The sequence below is a fragment of the Eptesicus fuscus genome, chromosome 8 (genome assembly GCF_027574615.1).
Source record: "Eptesicus fuscus isolate TK198812 chromosome 8, DD_ASM_mEF_20220401, whole genome shotgun sequence".
Classification (NCBI taxonomy): Eukaryota; Metazoa; Chordata; class Mammalia; order Chiroptera; family Vespertilionidae; genus Eptesicus; species Eptesicus fuscus.
This window is the reverse complement of record NC_072480.1, coordinates 75,337,659-75,360,926: the sequence shown is the minus strand read 5'-3', so window position 1 is coordinate 75,360,926 and position 23,268 is coordinate 75,337,659. Positions and strand designations below refer to the sequence as shown.

Below are 23,268 nucleotides of genomic sequence, written 5' to 3'. Positions count from 1 at the left end.
GTGTGAGCTCACGAATGCATGTCCAGCCTCGCCCACCTCCTGCCTTCCCCAGCGAGGTGAGGGCAGGTAAGGACTCGGAACACTCTTCCCGCCAGGAGAACCCGGTCCTGCATGTCAGTATGGCAAGGCTGGCTGTGCTCTCTGCATGTCCAGGCACACATGTGCCGGGGCTATGGCAGCCTCAGCTCCTTCTTCTGGAAGGACACCTCCGACCCCCTAGCCTGCAGTGTGCCCCTGGACTGTGCCAGGATTCAGCTCAGGTTGAAGATGGCCCAGGCAGCGCCCCCGGATGAATAGTGGTGCTCCTGGCCTCTAGGAACTAAAACATCATGGAGGATTCTAGACACCAGCTCTCCCTGGAAGCCTTTCATTGGCAATCCTAACGAGACTCGAGGAGTCCCTGATGCCGGGCCAGAGAGAGAAAGATGGGGTCCTACCTGTATGATGTAAACTTCCTCCCTGGCGTTGTACCAGATCTCAAACTTCTTCACGTCACCTTTCACGTTCTCTGTTATGCCGACAGCTGTCATCTGAGAGCACAAAACAGGGAGACAGCTGTTAGTTTTGAGATGGGAGCTGAGGATGCCAGAGATCCCGCACGCCCACATCCAAAGATAAGAGACACGTGCCAGAAGGTGGACGTCATGACCGAGGCTCAGTTACGACCTGGAACGGGCCCCTGATCCTTCTCTGGAGGGCCAGTGCCAGGAAGGGCTGTGGCTGCTGGAAACAGGCCTTACTCACGTTTAAGGACTGCTTGTAGCTGTAGGACGGGGCCTTCTCGTACCCTTCCCCGTTCTCCTCCCGCTTCTTGCAGAAGAGCACGGCCTTCTCGTGCAGGAACAGGTGTCGCTGCATGGGCTTGAACCTGGCCAGGTCCTTCACCTTGGCGTGGCCCTTCTTGTGGTCCGTCCAGACACTGAAGGAGCCCTGCATCAGCAGCTTCCCCAGGTCACTCAGGTTCCCCTAGAATGCGGGGCAACACGAGGAGCATTTAAAACCCAGAACGAACATGGGGGGAGTCGGAGGGGGGCTTTAAATGCCTCTTGCTGAGTGGAAGAAGCCCGACTAGGGAGGCTGCATTCCAACTGTGTCACATTCAGAAAAAGGCAGAACTATGGAGACAGTAAACAGATGATCTTCGGGGGGTGGGGAGGCGGAGTGCAGGGAGGGATGAACAGGCAGAGCACAGGGGATGTGTATGGCAGTGAGACCGGTCTATAAGGTAACGTCCATGGTGGACACATGTCATTATACATGCGTGCAAACCCACAGTGAGCAACACCAAGAGTGAACCCTGATGTACACGATGGGCTCTGGGTGTCAGTGATGTGTCCATGTTGGTTCATTGATTGTAACAAATGTCCCACTCTGGCGGGGATCTTGATAACAAGGGAGGCTGTGTGTAGGGGACAGGGGGCACATGGGAAATCTCTGCACCTTCCTCTCAATTTTGCTGTAAACCTAAAACTGCTCTAAAAATAGTCTACTAATGAAAAGAAACCAAGAATGGGTGCTGAAGAGACTGACAGAAAGGTAAACACATTAGTAGGTTGGTCTGATATGGGCAGACAGAGGAGAAAGTCGAAATGTGACTTGAACACCAACTCAGTGCACATTATCAGCCCAGAAAACAGATTCATACCCGTTCCCCCGAGTGATGCTGACCCCAGGGAAAGATCAGGAATAAAGAGGTTTTCAGAGATGCACCTCCAAGGGGTGAACACTTCCTGATTTTCTTGACATGTTGTTGAGCCCCCATGCAGACCCTCCCCAGGGCCCCTGAGTCACGCCGGGTTTTGACCGCTTGCAGGTGATACCCATGATCATCAAAGCTCAAGGGCACAGCTCTGCGCTAGCTGTGGGCTGGCCTCAGCTGCTGCCTGGCAGATCCCCCCACCAAGCAGGCTCACTCGCACCTCCAGCAGGAGGGGGAGAAGGCAGAGGCACCCTCAGCGGTCCTTACGGTCCTTACGTCATAGCCTGTGATGGCGATGAGGTGCATGGAGTCATTTACGGCCTTGAGGATGCCCAGGATGGAGCTCAGCGCCTCCTGCAGGTCCTCAGCCCCCTCGCAGCTCTTGCTGTATTTCAACATTTCCTGGCGGGTGGGGGTAGGGAGAAGTCATGTTCACACACCCATCTGGACACTGTCCCCTACCACTCCCTTGAAAGCTGCTGAAACTCCAGTGCTCTGTCCCGGAAGTAGCCCCTGGGTGGCCCTGAACATGGACCCTGGGGACACATGATGTGGCTCCCTGCTTAGTCGGCACTGGCGAGGATAGACCCTGCGTGTGGACACTCATACCCTCCCTGAACGTGGGCCTGGCCCTGGGGACCACTGGCCTAGGAACAGCTCAGGAAGCTGCCCTTCCACCTCTCTGAAGCCCCCATACCCCAGCCCACCACAGCCTGGATGGATGCTGCAAATTGGGGGTATCCCCTGAGCCACTGGGTGAGTTGCCCTTGCAATTCCCCAGGGCCAGCACCCTCGTGCGGCTCTGATCCCAGCAAACTCAGACTGAGATCCCTGTCTCATGTGTCCCCCTTCTAAACTGGTTACTCCTTCCTTTCAAATTTGACCCCCCCCGAACAAACATCTGGTTGTTAGGCGCATGCTCTTCATGCTCATTCACGGTTCCCTCTGGCCTGCAGTGCTGCCTCTGAGCCCACAGAGATAACCGACTGGGCTGTGGGGGCACAGCCCAGTGTCAGCGTGGAGACTCCGTGTGATGGGGTTTGCCCATCTGTTCACCTTGCTGTCCCTGCCCTCTCCCTAACAAGGGCCAGCGCAAAGTAGGCCCTCCACAAAGGTCTGTGAAGAGCCAGGCCCCTGCAGAGATGGGAGGAAGGTGGCTCAGAGACCACAGTGTTCAGAGGTGGAGAGGCAGTGGCTGGGAGGGGAAAGGAGCAGTGAGGTGGCCATGCTGGGAGTGGGGCTCCAGGGGGTGCCCAGCCAGGCATGGGGCTCGCTGTCTCACCTTGAGGAGCAGCTGGTATTTGGTGATCCTCTGGACTGGCTTCAGCAGGTAGGAGTCCAGGCTCAGCTTGTGGTCCAGTTTCTTCTGGCATTCCTACAACCACCACACCTGGGGTTTAGACAGCTTGCATGATTCTTTGCTTGAGAGTCAACTAGCAAAGGAGAGCACCCTGAAACGTACCTGGAAGAACGGACAGTCGGAGCACTGTCTCCACAGGCTCTCGGAGCGGGGCTTGTTCTGACAGTACTTCTCGTAGATCTGGAACTCCTCCATCTGGGCCCGGGACAGACAGTGTCACAGCGCGGCTCAGAGGGGCCGGTCTGACCTCTTCCTGGATCCCAGTTCGCCCCTCCATCTCAGACGCCATGTCCCTCACTGAGGGACAGTCAGGTAACACCCCCACTAGAAGCTCACGTCTCAGGGCTGGATTAGTCCCGATACCCCTTTCATACAGGTTCGCTCAAGATAGCTGGCTTTTGCCACAGGAGTAACAGTCTAAGAATAAACACAGGACTAACAGAGACTTTCTAAAGAAAGTCTACACAGTGGTGCTCAAACTTGCATGCACCTCAGTATCGTGGGCAGGCTTGTGAAAACAGACGGCTGCCCCCACCGAGGTTCTGGGGTGGGACTGAGAACCCGCATTTATAACAAGGTCCCAGGAGACTGTGATGCTGACGCCAGGTGACCCACTTTGAGAACCACTGACCTACAGCATGATGGCCCCGCCCCACTTCTCAAATAGCACCGAGAAGCACTACAGCCAGGCTGAGTCAATATTGCTCCTCCTTTCCCTCCCAACTGCCTCTTCCACCAATTCGTTGTGACAGTCTCAGCCTCCAGTTCATTTGGCGGAAATGGCTTAGTTTCACTGCTGTTGGTAAGATGCATTTCCCTATTGCTAAGCCAGCAGTTTTTGGAGGTCAACAGAAGAGGATCACGTGGGACTGTGTGGAGACAGCAAGCCCCCTATCAGGCAGCCTTTCCTGCTCCCAGAGCTTCTGCTCAACCCCCTTTCCCTTCACACACACACTTCAGCTGATCTTCCCGCCCTGGAAGGAGGCAGACATCGACTATTTCAAAGAGAAGAAAAACAAGGCTCAGAAAACGTGGAGGACTTGTCCACTGTCAGCTGGTCAGCGCGGGAGTCTTATCAGGACCAGGACCAGAGCGAACAGAGCAAACGCCAGCGTGAGAAGGGCTCAGCTCCATCTACCACAATCAGAACGGAGATGCCTGGCAATTTGGGCATCTCTCACAGCTGGTGTTTTATAGTTTTTCTCTTTTTCAAACTAGCTCGTGGGCTTTAGCAAAAACCACTTTCTTTCAGCCCTGCCCAAAAAGGGCACATCGTCTCAGCCCGACTGGACACTTTGGTACTTTGTGATTTCGGTTGGGGACTGTAACCGAATTTGAAGTTATTAAGTACTAGTAATTTTAGGAAGTAAGTCACGGGAACGTATACATTTAAAAAAACACACATACCCTTTCTAGAAAACACCTTCCAACCAGCTCTGGGCAGTCTATGTAGTTTTCTAGCTCCCTCAGGAATATTCTAGACAAAGAAAGTTTGCATTAGGTCGTACGATCAACAACCTGAACAGGATGGCATCTGTAACAAATGAATAGCTATCATTTTCCAAACAACGTTTGTTCCTAACTCTGGACAGTTTGGGAGGTTTTGTGTGTAGGAATGCAGTCTGGTTTCAGGGACCGACAGCTTACTCCCATCACTCTCCGAGTTCTGACGATATCAAACTTTCGGATTTAAGCAGACTCGGCCCCCATGAATCCCTGTGATTTTTGCTGCTGCTGCTCACACAGAATTTAGGAGGCTTATTTTATCAGCACAGACATGGGGCGAAGAGGCTGTGAGCAGACAGACAGAGCATCTGGAGGTTCTGGAAGCGCAGCCCTCACGGGCCAGGAGCTCTGTCGGGTTTCTGCAGGTGGAAGGGGGTCTCGGTCAGCTCCCTGAGACCTTCCCCAAGGCAGCTTTGTTCCTGAGCCACGTGCCGAGTTTCCCTATGTTTGGGACTTACACCTGTCTGTGGGGGTAAATCCCCCGGGAAGGGGAGCTCCTGGGGCCTCTTCTCTACACTAGTCCTGCAGCCAGGGTCCCGGTGCCCCCACGCTAGCCAGAGCCACCGGGATGCTGACGGGCCAGGCCACTCAGTTTAATTCCCAAGGGACGGCTCGGGGTGGGGTTCAGCTGTGACTTGCTGCCTCCTTTATCAGCGGGCAGGTGAGAAATGCTAGCAATCGAGGGGCAAAGCAGGTGGTGAGAAAGAAGTCCCCAGTGTTCCCTGGAATCCGTAGGAGGTGGGGTCCTGGTCCCGTGATGGCTGGGCTTCCTGGCCACTGGCAGCACTGAGAGGGGTTGGCTCACAGCTGGCCCTTTCTCAGGACACACAGACATCGCCATCACCTGCCTGTCTCTCTACGCACTTATGCTGCCCGCTCATTTCCTTTCCCGTGAGCTCCCGCAAATCTGGAGCAGGAGTCCAGGCGAAGCAGGCCCAGGAGGACCACCCACGCTTTCCCCAAAGCACCAAGAGGCCGCAAACCGCTCTCACAGGGATAATAGGCAGGAAGGAACTTCTGGCGTTACTACCCTCTTCAAGAACGGGCTTGGGAATAAACTGTCCTTGCTAAGTGGTGTGGCCTTCGGTGCTGCCCCAATGTGCCCAATGCACACACTTGGGGTGGGGTGGGGTGGGGTGGGATGGCTTCTGCTGGTCCCAAGGGACAGGGAGAGGCAGGAGGGGCGGCTGCTCCGGCAGGCATGCTGGCCAAGCGCCGAGGCACCTTCCCACTTCATGTGCAACCACCCGCCCCGGCTCAGAGAACTAGCCCTGGGCACGTCCCACCGGGCTGCTGCTTGGTCTGGGCCCCTCCGTGAGCTCAGCCCCGCTGAGAGGGGAGGAAGGGACATTCTCCACCAGCAAAGCACGGCCCGGCCGTTTGGTTTTCAGCTTCCTGCAGGCGGCGACGTTAGAGGCCAGACGGGTGGTCAGAGGAAGGGTCCCACCTGTTATGAAAGTGGTAAATCTCTTCCATGTTCCCAAATAAAACGTCCTTCTTGTTTTGAAGGCCTGCTGAGATGAGATGCGTCATCAACGGGTTGTCCATCTCGGCAGCGTAGCCCTGTGGACGGGGAGAGGGTCAGCAGGGAAATCCCGGGCCACAGCCGACAGGACTCCGGGCCATTTTAACAGCGGCCCAGTCAGCACGGAGCCCCGTCTCCGCGGGCCTGCCTCGCGGGACTGGTGACGCTGTCTCCGGTTTTAGAAAGCAAATCCACCTCCTGTTCGTTTACTCACTGACCATTTCTAAGATGATTGTCTGGAAAAGTCCTACAAAATATAAATGAATTATAACAGCATCAATTTTGGGGGGCGAGGGACGGGAGGTTTCATCCTTCTTCTCCCTTTTAGTCTTTTCAAAATCCAGGTAGAGCCCAGCCAGGTGTGGCTCAGCAGTTGAGTGTCGACCAGGAACCAAGAGGTCACCGGTTTGATTCCCGGTCAGGGCATATGCCTGGGTTGCTGGCTCAGTCCCCAGTAGGGGGTGAGATCGATGGTTCTCTCTCATCATTGATGTTTCTACCTCGCTCTCCCTCTCTGAAATCAATAAAAATAGATTTTAAAAAATCCAGGTATAACTTCTATGAAGGGGACAAATCTTATGTGTACCCTTGGTGAATTATTTATATGTCTACACCCCTGTAACGGCTGCCCAGATCAAGATGTAGACATCCTAGCGCTCAGAAGCCCCTCCGCCCTCCCCAGGCAACATCCCCAGCCCGCGGCCTGCACTGGGACATCCACCGAGACTCGTCTGGATTCCTCTACAGGAATGGCACGCACTCTTGTCTGATTTCTTCTGCTCGTCATCGGGCTCCTGGGGTCGTGCGAGGTTCTGTGCGGCAGCAGCTCTTTTTCTTGCTGTGAATACGGTCCCCGGGCACACCCCCCTAAACCTGCTGGCCCCTCGTCCCGCGGACAGAGATCTGAGTTGCTCTCACTTTGGGGCTCCCATGAGGAAAGCTGCCACGAACCTTCTTCCACTTGCTTTTTGGTGGACAGGAGGCCACCCAGGGTGGGGAAGCCTGGCCCATGGCCCCCTCCCGGCCCGCCCCCCCCAGGGGCAGGCTCACCTCCAGGACACAGAGCAGCTCCTCCACGTAGACCCGCTCCGTGTCAAGCAGTTCGTTCATCACGTGCCTGTGAACGGGGCGCTGGGACTTATTATCTCGGAACAGATTCCCACCCGCCTCCCTGCTGTGGGGCCACCTGCGCAAAACGAGCTTCGATGCCTCAGGCCTCCCTCTCTTCCAGGCCACGTCTCTGAGCCTCCCCAGCCCTGCAGATTCTGCCCCGCTTCCTTCTCCCCAAGAGTCCCTCCTGTGCACACACTCCTGTCTCCTTGCCTGGGGGCCAGCTGAGCACCAACTCAAGGCATCACTGTAGCCGTCCCGTGTACATCCCTATCCTCTTGCACGTGGTGAGGTACCGCGATGATGTGTGGAACTACTATGTGCCCAGGAGGGGCAGGGGTTTGCAAACCAGCTGCCCAGCTGTCTTTTTAGGGACAAAAAGCCCACCTTCTAACTGCCTACGACCAAGCATCCCATTCGGGGAGCTTCTGGGTTGGGACCATTGAGCATGACCAGTTCTAAAACAACTGTCAGGGCTTAACAAGGCTTTAGGGTTCAGTTCAAGGAGTCAGTGCCCCTAAATGGGGTGAAGTGGGGGAGGGGTGGACAGGGGCCTCAGGCCTCCTTCTCACCACCACAAGCTGGAGGGGAGCGCTCCTGCCCGGGGGCACACAGCAGCGTGGGCATGGAGGCGAGGATGTCCTTGGCGGAGAACTGAGCTGGATGCTGAAGGCCGGGCAGCAGGTGGGGGAGGGAGGGGACAGCATTCTGAGTAGTGATCTCAGAGTGCGTGGACGCAGGAAGGTGGCAGGTGAAGGTACCTTTGTGGAAAGGTGGACGGCCCAGGTAGGCCGGAGGGTAGGGTTCTTTGGGGGAAAGGAACTGCCAGTCCTGGAAGGACTTTGGAAGCGCCTTCCCTGTCAGGTCCAGAGTTCGGACCTCGTCAGAGCTCTGTGCGGGGACAGATGCAAACCCAGGGTGGAATGTGCAGGACGGTCACAGCAGGTGCCATGGAAAACAGCCTAGGTGTGTGGCATAAAGGGCTGGGCGGAAAAGCGTGTGAGCAAAGCCGGAGGGGAGAGATGAAGAAAGAGAAGTGACACCAGCTCATGGAGCCAGGAGGGCCAAAGGCTCCTGGGAGGGACCAAGTCCATCGAGGGACAGGAGGCCAGCTCCAGGGGCAGTTATGTGGCTGACCTCGCACAGGGGACCCAAGGGCCTGGGTGCCTGAGTCACACTTGCCTTCTCCCCTGGACTTGAAGAAGGGAGAACACACTCCATTCAAATCATCCCAGTCCCGCCTGGGGGCCCAGGGGCCAGGGTGGCGTTTCTAAGGAAAACCTACATTTCTCTTCGTTTCAGATGCAGACATGCCAAACGGACGCGTGCACTCCATGATGCATGCATGTGTATGGACCCCATGAGGCCAGCTGGGCTCCCACATTGTGGCTCTGGGGCAGAGGCTGGCATTTTTCACCAACTTTGGTTCGTTTGGGTTCAGACTGCCCTAGCCGAAGGCTGAGAGCTGGGTGGGTCGCGCTTGTCGCGCCTGCCCCAGAGCCGCTCAGTGGTGCCCGGAAAGGCAGCCCACCCACCTCCGCAAGATGGCCAGGCTTTCCTCCTCGTCCCCCGTGGAGCTGCTCCGGCCCTGCCGGCTTTCACTCATTTCACTCTGGAGAGAGAAGAGCACGCAGGGCGTCGAGATTCCAAAAACAAGAAGATGCCGCTTAATGTCCTGACTCCCAGGCTCCGGAGTCCAGGCTCATTTCCCATCTGGGAACAGATCTGAAACCTGAGATCCCGCCAGACGAGGAGAGGGCGTGTGGGAGAGGGCCAGGGAGGACCGGGCTGGTGCCTGCCAAGGAGGGGGGGGGGGTGACCCCGAGGCAGTGCAGGGTCTGTGCCAGGGCTGGGGGCCTCACCTTGGCCCTCCTGTAGGGCCCTCTCCGGAGTGCGTTGCCCTCAGAACTGTTGTTCTCAGAACCTCTCCGGACACCTGGTTTGGGAAGAAGAGGAGAAAGGTGGGTGACTGGAAAGGGAAAAAGTCCACCCAGGAGTGTCTGGAATTTATTTATTTTTTTTACTTTCAGAGGAAAAAAAGCAAGCAGTCCAGAGAAGGGTGAGGAAAGCACAGCAGAATGGAAGAGAGGAAAGGGGATCAGGAGACAAGGTGGGGGTGGGGACACAGGGGTCGGCCCATGGGGGTCGGCCCACTGGTTAGTTCACCTCCCTAGAGGGGCTCCCAGCCGACAGGGGACCAGGCGACAGCGGAAGAACTTCTCGGCCAGGATACTTCTGTCCAGGAGGCCTCCAAACGGGCCAGAGAATGGTGTCCTCCGGAGCCCACACACTGGGGGCCGGAGCCAGCTCTCCAGGGCTCTCACCAACTTAGGACACTTGCCAAAGCCCCGAAGAAACCAGCAGGTGCTCCCAGGTGCTGGGGAAGAGCGTGTTTGGGGGCAAGGAAGGGATGAGAAGGAGTCTTCAGGACATGGCACTGCTGTGGGTGCCGGGGGCGGCTGACGTGGCTGAGGCATCGACGCAGCACAGGGAGGCTTTGGGGCTGAGGTGGGAGCCGTGTGCGGGGGAAACTATTTTAGCAACAGCACTGAGGACAGGGGAGTTGGGGAGAGGCTAGAGTCTGGGGAAATAGGCCCAGGAAAGTCTTGTGACAGTCGATAGTCCAGTTCTCAGGGCCTCATCCTCTTTACCACAACCAATCAGCTCTGCCCTGCTTAGCAAGGAAGCAGCACAGAGCGTAAACAAAGAAGTGGGCCAAGTGCCAATAAAACTTTATTTATAAAGTAAATCATGGAACGGAAGGAAAGCGTTCCCAGAAGGAACGAGGCATGCGGGCGTATACCTGGGGAGGGGCAGGGCGACTTCGTGAGCGCCTCTGGCCGGGGGGCCACGGGCTGCACGGGCCTCGTCTGCTTGGCCGCCAGCTTCTTCAGGCTCGCCTGCCTCCGGTGGAACATCTCTTCCATACTCTCCTGCTTCTGGAAGACCTTCTGCACGTGTTCCTGACGTGACAGGGTAAGACAGACTAGTTAGCAAGGTGCTTTGTAAGCGTCGGTGCCTGCAATTTACAAACAGAACAACCACGTGTAGACTTGGCCTCAGCACGACCTCCGGTTTAAATGCTCGTGACGCAGAGCCCGTTGCCAACGCAGCAATCCTGCACTGGCTCTGCTGGCCGTGGACCGCGAGGGTGGCAACCCCACTATGGAGTGAGGGACCAGCAGCCCGCTCCGGGCACCTGAAGGCTGCCTATGGGAGGGCAGTAGACTTGTGGGTTGCCCCAGGGGTGGGCTGAGTACAGCTGGCCGAGAGAGAAGAGGAGTCCTATTTCAGTGCAATATTGAGAGGAGCATGCAGGAAGCAGGGCCCAGGGAAATGGCTACTTCGTCAAGAACACGCCGCTTGCAGGGGAGATCCCACAGGAGGAAGGATCACCACCTTTGGAGGGAGGCGTGCAATAATTTCTGCATAAGGAAAGTTGAGCCAGGTGGCCCCTTCCCCCCGAACTCGACATCTCTCTCATAATAATTCATTAAATGAGTCTCTAATAATTCATTAAACGAGTCTTTCGAACATAGAGTTACTCCCCACCATTCAGGACAGGGGAGCTGCAGGAGAAAAGCCTGAACTGGCATACCATCAGGTCTTGGGTGAGGATGGGTTCGTAGTCCTGGTAAATTTTATTGAGCTCCTGGATCTTATTTTCTGCACCGGTCTCCAAAAACTTCTCAATTTCTTGGAGGGCTGCCTCCGCACCATCCTGGGATTGGCACTTGTCCACAGGCTGCGAGGCCAGCAAGTAGATCCCCTCATCGCACCATTTCATGGACTGGACACGGGAAGCGTTGCAGAGGGAGAGAGTGGCAATGTTAGCAGCTGTGTCTGGGCTCTCTTTGCTGGGGCCTGTTCGCTGACCACTATAGTTTTGGGAATATTTGCAGCACTATACCATCCCAGCTCTGCTGCTATAGTCCAAAGGACTCCCTGTAGGGAATGCAGCACTCTAAAAAGTTGAGCAAATCACCTGGGACCAGACTCATTTACACACACACAGAGAGAGAGAGAGAGAGAGAGAGAGAGAGAGAGAGAGAGAGAGAGGCAAAGTGCAGTGAGTTAGCTAGACGGTAAGTTTCTGGGCCTTTAAAAGAAATCATTAGTTGTTGCAAGTGAATTCTAGAAAACAGACAACTGTGTCAGGATATGACCACTAGAAAGGCATCCGGACAAGAGGGCGCGGGCCGGCTTCTAATCAAGACTGTGGTGCATCCTACATGGAGGGAGCTGCCCACGTGGGACCGAGAGCAGGTTCGCCATCAGGGGTATGGGGCTGGGGTCCTACCGCCTCCAGGAGGCCGTGCAGCTCCAGGGACTTGTTGAGTAGACCCTTCCTCTGCGCGACGTCGGCAGCAAGCTGGTCGCAGAGGTGCTGGAGCTCGTGGCACTTGGGGCGGATGGAGTCCACAGCGTAGTGCTTGTTGTCGATGAGCTGCTCCCCGTCCAGGGACAGGGCGCGAGCCCGCTCCACGGCCGCCTGCAGAGAACCGTCCCAGAAACACGGCTCAGCTTATGTCCCGTATAAGCAAGCAGGGCGCTGTTTCCTCCCTCCGAGGGATCTGAGGGGGTAGGGGTGAGGGAGGGGTGGGGGTAGGAGGTGGGGCTGGGGGTGGGTGGGCCAGGCAGTTGTCCCTCCACCTGCCGGCATCACCATTTCCTGTGCCTTTCGAAGCGGCTCTGGTGGCACCGTGCGAAGCGCTTCACCAGCTGGCCCCCCACCCACGTCCCAGTGCTTACACTGGACTTCTCCTCGAAGCTGGCGAGGTCCTTCAGGAGGTGTTCCACGTGTGCCAGGCTGTTGCCCACGTCCGTGAAGGTCGCTATCTTCTGAGCCAACACGTCTAAGGCGGCCTTGACCTGAAACAGAGAAGGGGCGAGAGACCCAGGCCCAAGTCAGAACAACCACAGCTGAAGGGAAAGGACATGAAGACGTGACCGAAACCGGGAATGAGGGGAGGAGAGGGAAGACCAGGATCTCCCCCAAGGAAAACAGAACTAGAGGGGAACTTCCTCAATTTCATAAAAAGCATCTCCAGAAATTCTACAGGCAACATTATGCCCATGATGCTGGTGAAAACAATGCTTTCCCCCTAAGGTTGGGAGCAAGGCAAAGATGTCCATTCTCACAGCTGTCTGAAGTGGTGGCAGCTCTAGCCAGTGCAAGAAAAATTAAAAATATAAACAAACAAACAAAAGGCATACAGATGGGAAAGGAAGAGCTCAAGCTGTCCCTGTTTGCGCATGACCTGACCACCTATGTAAAAATCCCAACGAGGACAACACAACGCCTAGAATGAGTGCGTTCGGCAAAGTTTCAGAAGACAAGATAAACATACACAAATCAATTGTATTTCTCTACATAGCAATGAATACACAGACTCCACAACTGAAAATACAATACATTTGTAATGGCTTTAAGAAATAAACGATGTAACTATAAATCAAACAAAATAGGTACTGCACAGGTATGCTGAAAGGTACACAACACTGATAAAAAAAAAAAAAAGTCTAAGAAAATCTAAAAAAATGGTGAGGCACATTATGTTCATTGATTGAAAGACTCAACATATTTAAGATGTTGATTCTTCTTCCTCAAATGGAGATTCTCCTTCAAATTCCTATCAAAACCCAAGGACATTTTTTTATAGATAAAGACAAGATTATTTTAAATTTACATGGAAAAGCAAAGGAACTAAAATAACTAAACACTTTTGAAAAAGAAGAATAAAATGGGCAGATTCATCCACCTAATTTCTAGTTTTACTATAATAGTACAGTAATCAAGACTATATACTGACGGAAGGGCAGAATACAGACCCAGAAATAGACCCAAGCAAATATGCCCAATTAATTTTTGACAAAAGTGGAAAAACAATCCAATGGAGAAAAGACAACCTTTTCAACAATGCTATGGTAGCAACTGGACAGCCAGAGATTTAAAAATGAACCTTGACCTAATTCTCATACCTCATACAAAAAGTAACTTGAAATGGATCATGGACCTACATGTAAGATTATAATCTTTTAGGAAAAATAGTTTAGGGGAATATATTTGGGATCTAGGATTTAGGATCGACACCAAAAGTACAGTCCTTCACAGGAAAAATTGATAAATTGGACTTCATCAAAATAAAAAAAACTTTGCTCTGTGAAAAATTCTGCTAAGAGGATACAAAAATGAGTGATGAGCTAGAAGAAAATAATTTCATACCGCATGTCTGACAAAGGACTAGTATCTAAAGTATGTACAGAACTCTCAAAACGCAACAGTAAACACAAAATGGGAAACAGAAATAGAGACATTTCACCGAAGAGGATATACTGATGACATAAGCACATGGGAAGATGGTCATTAGGAAACTGAAAACTAGAACCACACTGAGATATCACTACACAGCTATCAAAATAGGTACAGGCAATTAAAAATAATACCACCCCAAATGCTGGTGAGGATGTGGAGAAACTGGATCACTCATACGTTGCTGATGGGAATGTAAAATGGAACAGCCACCTGGGAACAATTTGGCATTTTCTTAAAAAACTAAACATGCAACCATCATATGACCCAGCAATTGCACTCCTGAGCATTTATCTCAGAGATGTGCCAACTTACGGTCACACAAAGATCTGCACATGAACGTACCGCAAAAAGGAACAATGTTCTGTTATTACACAGAACAGCCTGGCTACATCTCCAGAGAATCATGCTGTGTGAAAAGAGCCAGTCCCAAAAGGTTATGTGTTGTATAATCCATCCATTTATAGAACATTTTTCATGACAACAATGGACATGGAGATGAGTGGTTGCCAGGGGTTCAGGAGCGGGTAGAAGTGGGAGGGGGGGTGGGCGTGTCTATAAAAGGGTAACATGGGCATCCTTGTGGGGATGGAATGATCTGTGTGTAGACTGTGTCAGGATCAGTATCCTGGCTGTGATCCTGTGCTTTAGTTTGGGAAGATGTCACCAGTTAGGGAAATTGGGTGAAGGGTACAGGCATCTCCTTGATTTTATTTCTGACAATAGCACTTGAAGCTACAATTATACTATCTAATAAAGAGGGAATATGCTAATTGACTGTCACACCCTCACAAAGATGGCGGTGCTCACAGCCAATAAGGAGGGAATATGTTAATTGACTGTCATACACTCAAAGATGGCAGTGCCCACAGTCACAAGATGGTGGCGCCCAGTCCCCTCAGCCCCACTGGGGCGGCAGGCGTGTGGCATGGCCAGGCCTGCCCCCAGGCTGGTCCGGCCACTCTGCACGCCTGCCTCCAGAGTCCTCAGTCCCCTCAGCCCTCCAGCCACCCAGAGCTGGCCCGAGGCACAGGCAAGCCTCAGATGGCGGCTGCCCAGCTGATGCCCAAGGCACAGGCAAACCTTGGATGGTGGCTGCCCAGCCGCCCAGGGCCGCTCGAGGCTCAGGTAACCAGGGCCGGCTGAGGCTTGCACTGCCAGCAGTGGCAGCAGCAGAGGTGTGATGGGGGTGTCCCCTTCCCCTGATCGCCGGGTCACCTCCCGCCCCTGAGGGGGCAGGCCGGGCTGAGGGACGCCCCCTCCAGTGCATGAATTTTCATGCACCGGGCCTCCCGTCTTCAAATAAAACATTTGGTTGTCTGAGAGCCTTCCTCAGTCCCCACAGAAACAAGGAAGGAATGATCTTCTCTAGGGGTGCTGTTCCCATTGGCCGGCGTGACTTCTCTGGTCTGAGTCAGTGACACTGCCTCACCTTGCTGTCCTGAGTTCGAGCACTGTCCACCTGAACAGTGCTCAGGGAAGACTGCTGGACTAGGTCCCACCTCTTCCAGAACGTGATGCTCATGACTCTTTGGGGAGGACTAAAATGGGAGGATGGTCCCCACAGAACCGTCACCGGTCCTCCTCATCTGCATGTAGACATGGCCTCACAACAGCTTGGTCACTGGACTTGATGTGGCTACCTATTTCCTGTGTATTTATGATCCCTCCTAGACCAGAGGCTTCCTGAGGACAGGAAAGATGCTTCTCTGGGTCTACACTGTTGCTGATGGCTGTACCGTCTTATATTCCTTCGTTGCTTCAGGACCAGACCACAGGGAAGTGTATTCTGCACAAATAAATGATTAACAGTTTTCCGATGAGTTGGCCATCGCTAATGATCGAACACAATGATGGCGTATCACTGCTATGATAGCCCTGTCACACTGAATCCACGGTGTATGCCCAAGGCCCCTGCCAGGCACACAGTAGGTACATGTTGGAGAAAAGAACATACAAATGACCATAAAGGGAGAATGAAATTTGCTTGACTAACGAACAAATAATGCGGAAGTACATGCCCATGAACATATTTTGCACAACCTTTGCATATAATGATTTACTCATCCATCACATACTTCAAGGTTTACTCCAACTTGATCTTGGGGCTCCATGTGGCTAACAGAGACTATTCCGCATTGAACCATAGTCAATTGGGTACTTGGCTCTGGGCATCCAGGTGGTCCAGGCCACTTCCTGACTTCCTGCAGCCAGAACACCAGGTGCCCGCCTACAGGTTCTCTCCAGGCTCTGGGCCACTCACCTCTCGGAAATCCTGCTCAAAGTGCCGGAGCTGTAGACACTGTTCGAGTTTTTGCTGATGCTTTGCCCAAAACTCATCAAAGGCAGCCTCAGTTTCATTCAGCTGGGCCAGGAGCCTAGGAAAGAGGAAGGCACTTGTGCTGTGTTGGAGTGACCCATGGGGGAAGGGAGAATTGCCCCCTGCAACGTGAAGCAGGGGTGGGTGGGGGGGGTCAGCCTCCAAGCAGCCTTCTTAACACCCTCACCTCCTCTTAGCCTGGGCACTAAAGCACAGGTAGGGGTTTCTTTAGGGCCCACTGACTTGAGAGGGAGGGCAGCTGGCTGAGCTGAGTTTGTTGATTTTTACAAGGTCGAGATGGTAAAGGTTTGGGTCATTATTTATCACTTTGATTCAGGGGTTAAGAAAACAGAAAGCTGCCACAATGCAGGTGTGGGTAAAGAACTGCGGCCACCATTTACTGTCATCACTCCCAAAGCTAAGAACCCCTCTGCTCCAGACACTGTGCTGGACAAGTGTGAACCAATTTGATCCCATACCCACCCCGTCAGGCGTGCTCAGGCTGGCCCCATTGTAGAGATGAGGAAACTGAGTCTGGGGGCATTAGCAGTGTGCTCCAGCCTCCTCTGTGTGTGACACTGAGGACATCTACACAGGCCTCCCTTGTGTCCCAGGGCCCCCTCTGCGTCCCTGGCACAGAACGCCTGCTTGGTGTGTGGACTTCGGCGACGAGGAGGGAACACAGGTTAAGAGTTGAAAACACCGGCCAGGGTCCAGGCCGGGGTTTGTCCAGCTGCTCTGCACCTGTCCCCAACCTGTCCCTGAACAAGGAGATGGGGCCTCGTTGCTGACCTGGCTTTCGGGGCGAAGAGCACAGAATGGGAGGAGGTGAACGGTGTGTGAACATGGCAGAGCAGCACACGACGTTAGCTAATAGCAGTGTGTGCGGACTCTCAACCCTGTGTTTTGTCATGGAAACCAAGGGGGGCAAGGACAAATCACCCCCTTTCCCGTGAAAGAGGAGATGCTTCTAAAATGGGGGCTGGAGCTGAGAGGTCTGAGGCCACTTCCCTACCCGGGAACAAGAGGAGCCTCAGGTGCGAAACAGTACAGGAAACCAACTGAGCACAAATCACCAAGCCTGACAGCTCCTGTCCCCACTGTTGCCCCTTAAACGGCCCTCCACGCTTCTGAAAGAGGGCAACTGCGCTAAGAAATCTCCTCCCCAGAAAAGCTGCTTTCTTTGGGATTCGGAAGAAAGGCATTTCAGCAGGAAGGACTCTGAGGTGCCCTTGCTTCCCCTGGGGACGAGGAAACCAGGCTCAGAGAGGCGACGAGGCAGCATGGGTGGGGCCTCTGCTCCTGTCTGTCTGTCCCTCTGTCCTCAGCCCGCAGCCTCGCGTTCTCACAGAGGCCGTGCGCCTGAAAGGCCCTGCAGCCCGAGGCCTCACCTCTGCACGGTGGTCTGGTTGTCCAGCTGGTCCTGGTTCAGGCTCTGCTCCGGGCTCTTGGCCAGAGGCTCCCTGATGCTGTCCAGGATGCTCTGCCCCTCATCCAGCGCCAGCCTCATGTCCTCCTGCGGGAAGAGCACGGCACCTCGCACCCCAGGCCCACCCACGCCCCGGGACTCTGACCAGGTTGGAGAGAGCGGTGGGCTTTGCAGGGCATCGCCCCCGCGAGGGGTGTGAGCAAGGTGGGCACAGCACCGGCCACAGCAAAAAGTCTTCCTACCCTCTGTGCTGACCGCGGGGGAGGCAGGCAGGTGTCGGGGAGACTCCTCCTGCTGCAACCAGGGCAGAGCTAGGGTTACGGGTCACTCAGGGGCAGCAGGATAAAGGAGGGGAGTAACAGGACACCAGACCTCTAGGTGCCTGCTTCTGCAGCCATCCCCGCTGCCAGGAGTGAAAGGGAGCGATGGGGTTCTCTTGGCGTGGGCGGGGACACCCCTGAGGGCAGTACCAGCGGGTCATGGTCACCGCTGATGCACAGCCTGCAATGGGCAGGTCGGGCAGGGATGCGACAGACTCAGGGAGCCCCTCTCCCTCAGAGCATTTATCCAGGAAGTGATGGTAAGTACGTGGGTACAGTGGCTACTTTATGAATTCCAGCCTCTCCGAGTCAGCCCACCACTTCTCCGCCTGCCGGCTATGGGACCCCAGGGACAGAATTCCTGCTTGGTTTACTAAAAGGCAACAGAAACACCTCGATGGAGGGCCCAGCTGTAAGGCAGCTCAGGAGCTGGGTCAGAGCTAAGCCGCCTCCAATGCCTTGCTTCAGTCAGAGTTCACAGGCCAACCACCAGGTGTCTGCATTGACAGCACCGGTGTACGCTGCTTTCAAAAGGGAGCACATTTCAGTCCTCATCACAGAGGTTACCCAGCTCATGAGCATCAAAAGGCACCTTAGAAAACCCTTAGATTCTGTCTTACCTAAGGCCGACATCGGCTCTTTCTACTCCACGATCTCACACTCCGACAGAGAGGCCCCCTTCCACCCCCTCCCCCCACAGAAACCACACCTACCTTCGCTTTGTCTTTCTTCTCCGTGTGTGCACAGAGCACCGAGCTCGTCGATTGGACGTCGTTGGGCAGCTCCGTTTCGGCCAGCTCGGTCCCGAAGGACTGCAGCATCTGGGCCGTCTGCTTAACCATGAGGGCGAAACTTTCGATGGCCTTGGGAAGAGGGAGAACACCATCACAAAGCTTTGCACACACCGCACCCGCCTGCTGCCTGCAGAGCGCCCCCGAGGACTGGCCGGGACATCTTCAGAGGGGACGGGGCCCCCCGGCAAGCCTGGTCGACACCTTCCCGCTGGTTTCTTAGCCTCACGGCCGCTTCAGACACATACCAGACACTCTTTACAGAGGCTTTCTTCAGCAAGAGTCATTCTAGGCTTGGGGTCTCTCTCCTTGTTGAGAGAGGTGTGAGTGCCGCGACCTACAACAATCTGGGTGTTTTTTTTCCCCTCTCTCTCTCTCTTTTCAGTCTCTGAGCCCAGAGAAAGCCACTCCCGAACTTATTACTCATGTTATTTCTTTGGATGACTAAGGTCCACTGAGACCATCTCCTCATTCTTGGGGAGAAAACTTGGGTTTTCACACGAAAATGTCTTTGGAAAAGGCAGCATCGAAACGCAAAAGCAATCCTGAGGGTTTCACTGGGGATTATTGCGAGCCACAGCCCGTAGCCAGCATCCACTGGAGAGGGCGTGCTGGGAAGACTCACCGTGCGGTGACACAACCACCGGGTGTGGCAGTAATCCAGGGTCCCGCCCAGGTCCTCGGTCAACTGGGACTTGTCGATGTAACCGTGTAATTCTGGTACTGAGCTCAGCATTATGACCTGGAGGAGAGAGGAAGCCGCCTCCAGACACAGAACGCCCAGCAGACAGAGTCAGGAAACGTTTCCTTGCTGGTGGCCGTGCTGACCGAAGACACTGGCTTTGGGCCGGGGTTTCAATCCCAGCTCTCCCACTAACTGGCTGGTTGACTTGAGGCAAGTCGCTCATTTTCCCCTGTGTCTCAGCTTCCTCCCCCATGAAATGGGTACAGGATGACTCATGCCATCAGAGGACAGCCACGGAAGGGTGCAAAACCCTTGAGCTAGCTGGGCTTGGGATGGACCTTAGGCACATGGAGAGCGTTGACGCCCCTCCGGCCAGGTGAGCTCAGCATGGTAATCGGACGGGGCTCGGACTCTAAAGAAAATCATTTTGTCTTCATTTCTGCTGAAACACTGTGAGGTCATTGCAGGTTCAGACCCAGTTCAGCGCCCTTTACCTGCACGATTGCCTTGACCGGGGGTGGGGGAAGCACATGGTTGTGGTGAGCAAGCAAGCTCTGCCACACGGGACACTTGTTTTATTGTTTTAATGTGTTTTTTCTTGTCCTTTCTGAGGTCATTCTGCTCGTGAGTTCTGGATGAAAATATAGCCTTTGCTTTGTAAGCTGTCACACAGATACTACAAAATAGGTCTGGAGAGGTTTAGCCCAAATGTTATTTGAAACCACCTCATGTATTATTAAATACCGTATTAGTTGAAAGCAGCGGTTCTCCCCCCGGGCGATTCTGTCCCTCGGGGGACACTTGACAATGTCTGGAGACATTTCTGATTGTCACAACGTGGGGGGGTAGGGAGGGTGGTGCTGGCATTTGGTGGGTGGAGGGTAGGGGTGATACGATCATGCACAGGTCAGCCCCACCACAGAGAACAATCCTGCCCAAACTTCAACAGTGCCAACGTTGAGGTCTGTTGATTGAAGCATGATCTTTTTTTTTTAATTTTAATCTTCACCCAAGGGTATTTTACCCATTGATTTTTAGACAGAGTGGAAGGGAGGGGGAGAGACAGAGAGAGAGAAACATCGATGTGAGAGAAACACATCGATTGATTGCCTCCCTCATGCGACGAGCCTGCAACTGGGGTACATGCCCTTGACTGGAATTGAACCCGGGACCCTTCAGTCTGCAGGTGGACGCTCTATCCAGTGAGCCAAACCGGCTAGGGCGCATGACCTTCATTTTATAAAGTAGGCTAAAATGTCCACTTAAAGTAGAAAACAGTTCTCAGTAGAGAGGACTCAATTTTCTCTTTGTTCCTCTAATAAAACTATATGCAGCCAAATAACCCCGATTCATGACCAGCATGACCAAAGACTAGTTGCTCGGGCAATCTAGGAATTTAAGCCACCTTCCTTTCTGATTTCTGTCTCTCAATTAACATCCTGTATATGCTTCATATTTATCTAACCACACAGAGAAAGCACAGGGATCCACTGTTTGTTTGTTTGTTTTAACATTTTTCTATTCAGCACTGAGTTTAGCACACAGCACTGAAACAGTGACATGAACACACTTTCAACAACAGCATTTAACAATAGCATGCAGATGATGCTTTCTGTAATTCTAAAGAATGGTTTGAAATGGGTCAGTGAATGAAAGATGCTAGCGATGAAACCCGTTTTTGGCAACTCACTAATTTGGCTGCTGTGTGCTGGAGTGAGGAGATAAGGTAGGGATCGCCCTGCAGGCATGATCGCCAAGGCCTACAGCCCCCACCCTCTGCAGGCATGAGGGATGCTTGCACCCACTTCCCCGGGCCCTCTCTTATCCCCTGGGCTCCCTTGTTCTTCAGCTTGACTTGCTATAAGAATGTTCTAGACTCATGGCTCTGACGAAATGCCTGTCCTTTGAAGGTGGCCCATCCAAGGCCATGCTTTGCACAGTCACCCCAGAGGTGCAGAGTGGCAGGTGGGAATGAAAGATCATACTGCTCCTGGTTGCATAAGAGGAAGTATAATTTCCAACTGAGTTGTTTGGGGCTTTATTTATGCTCACAGCACTGAGGTTAGCGCCTTGAGAATTTCGATTATCATAGATGGGCCAAGAATGCAATTACGTTTAGTTCTGCCTACAGAGCTAAAGCCGGGCGTACTTACTGGAACCTTCATCTTAAAGTCATCTCTGTTGAATTTGAAAGCGAGGTCAGAGAGAGTCCTTTGGAAAAATCCTGTTGGTCGCAGAACAAGGACGAGCTGGAGGTTTGCCGGGAAGGATGCCTGCAGGGGAACAGAAGGGCCGTGGCAGCGCTGGTGGACAGCTGTAGCTGACGTAGGGTTCCCACACACCTGCAGCTAACTGCACAGGCTGGACGGGGAAGACCTGGTCCAGGCGTTTTCAACACATCAACGTCGTACTGAGATAACAAAGGCTATAGACACTGGACTCGGTCAGAGGCATCACCACCTCAGAGAAAAGGGAAAAAGTCACACTGCTTTCTGTTACTTATGAACGAGGAAGTCAAAAGCTTGCTACCCTTGTTACAGACTGAACTGTGTCCTCTGAAGTTCAGATGTTGAAGACCAAACCCCCAATGCCTCAGAATGTGATCATATTTGGACATGGGGTCTTTACAGAGGCAGTTAAGCCAAAGTAAGATATTAGCATGGGCTTCTTGAAAATGGGAAATTTGGACACGAAACCCACCGGGAGAATGCCACGTGAAGATGAAGGCAGAGATGGGTGATGGGTCTACGAGCCCAGGGGTCACCAAAGAAGCTGGGGGAGAGCGTGGAATACATTCTCCCTTGTGGCCACAAAGGAAACCGGCCCTGCCTTGATCTTGAACTTCCGGCCTCCAGACTGTGAGGTAATAAAGTTCTGTTGTTGAAACCATCCAGTCTGGGAACTTTGTTTTGACAGCCCCAGGGAACTAAACTTGTCAAATAGAAATGAAGCCATATAGACACACACACACACACACACACACACACACACACACACACACAACCTGAAGGAAAGATAAAAATAAGCGTGCGCACACACACTCTTAGATACAATTATGTGGATGTTACCAGCTTTGCTTACAAGGTACCTGACCTTGGGGAAGTTACTTAACCTCCCCGTGCCTCAGTTTCCCCATCTTTGAAGCAGAGGTAACAGAGTGCCTCCCTCACTGCACTCTCGAGGGGTATGTGACCTCACGCACACGCAGAGTTCAGCACAGTGCTCACACGAAGCGCTCAAAAAATGTGGCGATGACAGATATATAGTAAAAGGCTATTCTAGACGCCAGATTACTTCCAGATGCTGAAATCCAGGGAGACCCCACTACTAAAACAAGAAATTCTGAAGCAAGTGAGTTCGATGTCTGGATAACCAGGCTACAGGCACCTAAAATATAATACACGAACAGAATGACACAGCCCCAAGGCCTGAAACAGGTATCTTGGCTAAAAGGTCATTCCTGGCCCACCTCTAATATCCATGCTCATCTAACCAGGACTGGCAGAAGACCCTAAGTCAGGGACCTGTGGGCGGCCCATCGGCACACCAGAACCCACGACACCTATGGGTATTCCCGGGTTACGCCATCCAGGGTTAAAACTGCCACCCACTTCCTGGCGATGTCCACGATGTGCCTGCGACCCGGCCACTCCTTGAGCTTCCACCTGAAGGTCCTCAGTGCCCGCCGGGCACCTCCATTGCCATCTGGGAACCTGGAGGGCAGCGCGAAGACTCCAGTGATCGCGGCCTCTGGGCTGGGTGTGAAGCACATACCCTTCCTGCCTGCAGCCCTGAGACACACCCTCCCCACAGGTTCCCCCACGTGTCTGCGTACCACTGTCATAGCCCCGGGGGACGGGGACCACGTGTCCTTGGTCACCGGCACCTTAACAGGTGCTCGCTACGTGTTTGCAGCCCTGTGGGCCAGGAGGGGAGCTGTCACGAGGTGCCATCTGCCCAGCCGATGGAGGCGCCTGGCACAGCCACCCACGTTCACAGCGGGACCCGCAGCTCAGGAGGGGCCTGTGAATAAGCACCCCAGCGAGCAGCGATCTCTCCATTGTGCCGCCCCTGCTGACTCCCGCCGATGCTCGCTAAGTTCGACTCCTTCGAGCGGAAAAGACAACTCAGAGGACCACGTGGAGAGCCGGCAGCCCGAGGGCAGATTCTGGGCCACTTACCAACAGGAGGACCGTGCACACCTGTCTCC

General features: G+C 53.7%; 1 protein-coding gene across 4 annotated transcripts in view; it reads right to left on the bottom strand.

The window, feature by feature from the left end:
• The window catches only part of MCF2L (MCF.2 cell line derived transforming sequence like), a 119,450-nt gene that overhangs the window by 8,702 nt on the left and 87,480 nt on the right, over positions 1 to 23,268 (bottom strand). For all 4 annotated transcript variants that reach the window (XM_054719975.1, XM_054719973.1, XM_054719974.1 and 1 more), the window contains exons 5-23: positions 21,212 to 21,331; positions 18,999 to 19,115; positions 18,296 to 18,445; positions 17,225 to 17,349; positions 15,777 to 15,891; positions 11,953 to 12,072; positions 11,501 to 11,692; positions 10,799 to 10,990; positions 10,004 to 10,163; positions 9,063 to 9,136; positions 8,736 to 8,812; positions 7,141 to 7,207; positions 6,013 to 6,128; positions 4,467 to 4,536; positions 3,162 to 3,254; positions 2,982 to 3,074; positions 1,976 to 2,101; positions 745 to 966; positions 438 to 530 (exon numbers count right to left, since the gene is read on the bottom strand). In XM_054719975.1, the coding sequence (XP_054575950.1) occupies positions 438 to 530; positions 745 to 966; positions 1,976 to 2,101; positions 2,982 to 3,074; positions 3,162 to 3,254; positions 4,467 to 4,536; positions 6,013 to 6,128; positions 7,141 to 7,207; positions 8,736 to 8,812; positions 9,063 to 9,136; positions 10,004 to 10,163; positions 10,799 to 10,990; positions 11,501 to 11,692; positions 11,953 to 12,072; positions 15,777 to 15,891; positions 17,225 to 17,349; positions 18,296 to 18,445; positions 18,999 to 19,115; positions 21,212 to 21,331 (2,322 nt within the window). The remainder of the gene's footprint in view (positions 1 to 437; positions 531 to 744; positions 967 to 1,975; positions 2,102 to 2,981; positions 3,075 to 3,161; positions 3,255 to 4,466; positions 4,537 to 6,012; positions 6,129 to 7,140; positions 7,208 to 8,735; positions 8,813 to 9,062; positions 9,137 to 10,003; positions 10,164 to 10,798; positions 10,991 to 11,500; positions 11,693 to 11,952; positions 12,073 to 15,776; positions 15,892 to 17,224; positions 17,350 to 18,295; positions 18,446 to 18,998; positions 19,116 to 21,211; positions 21,332 to 23,268) is intronic.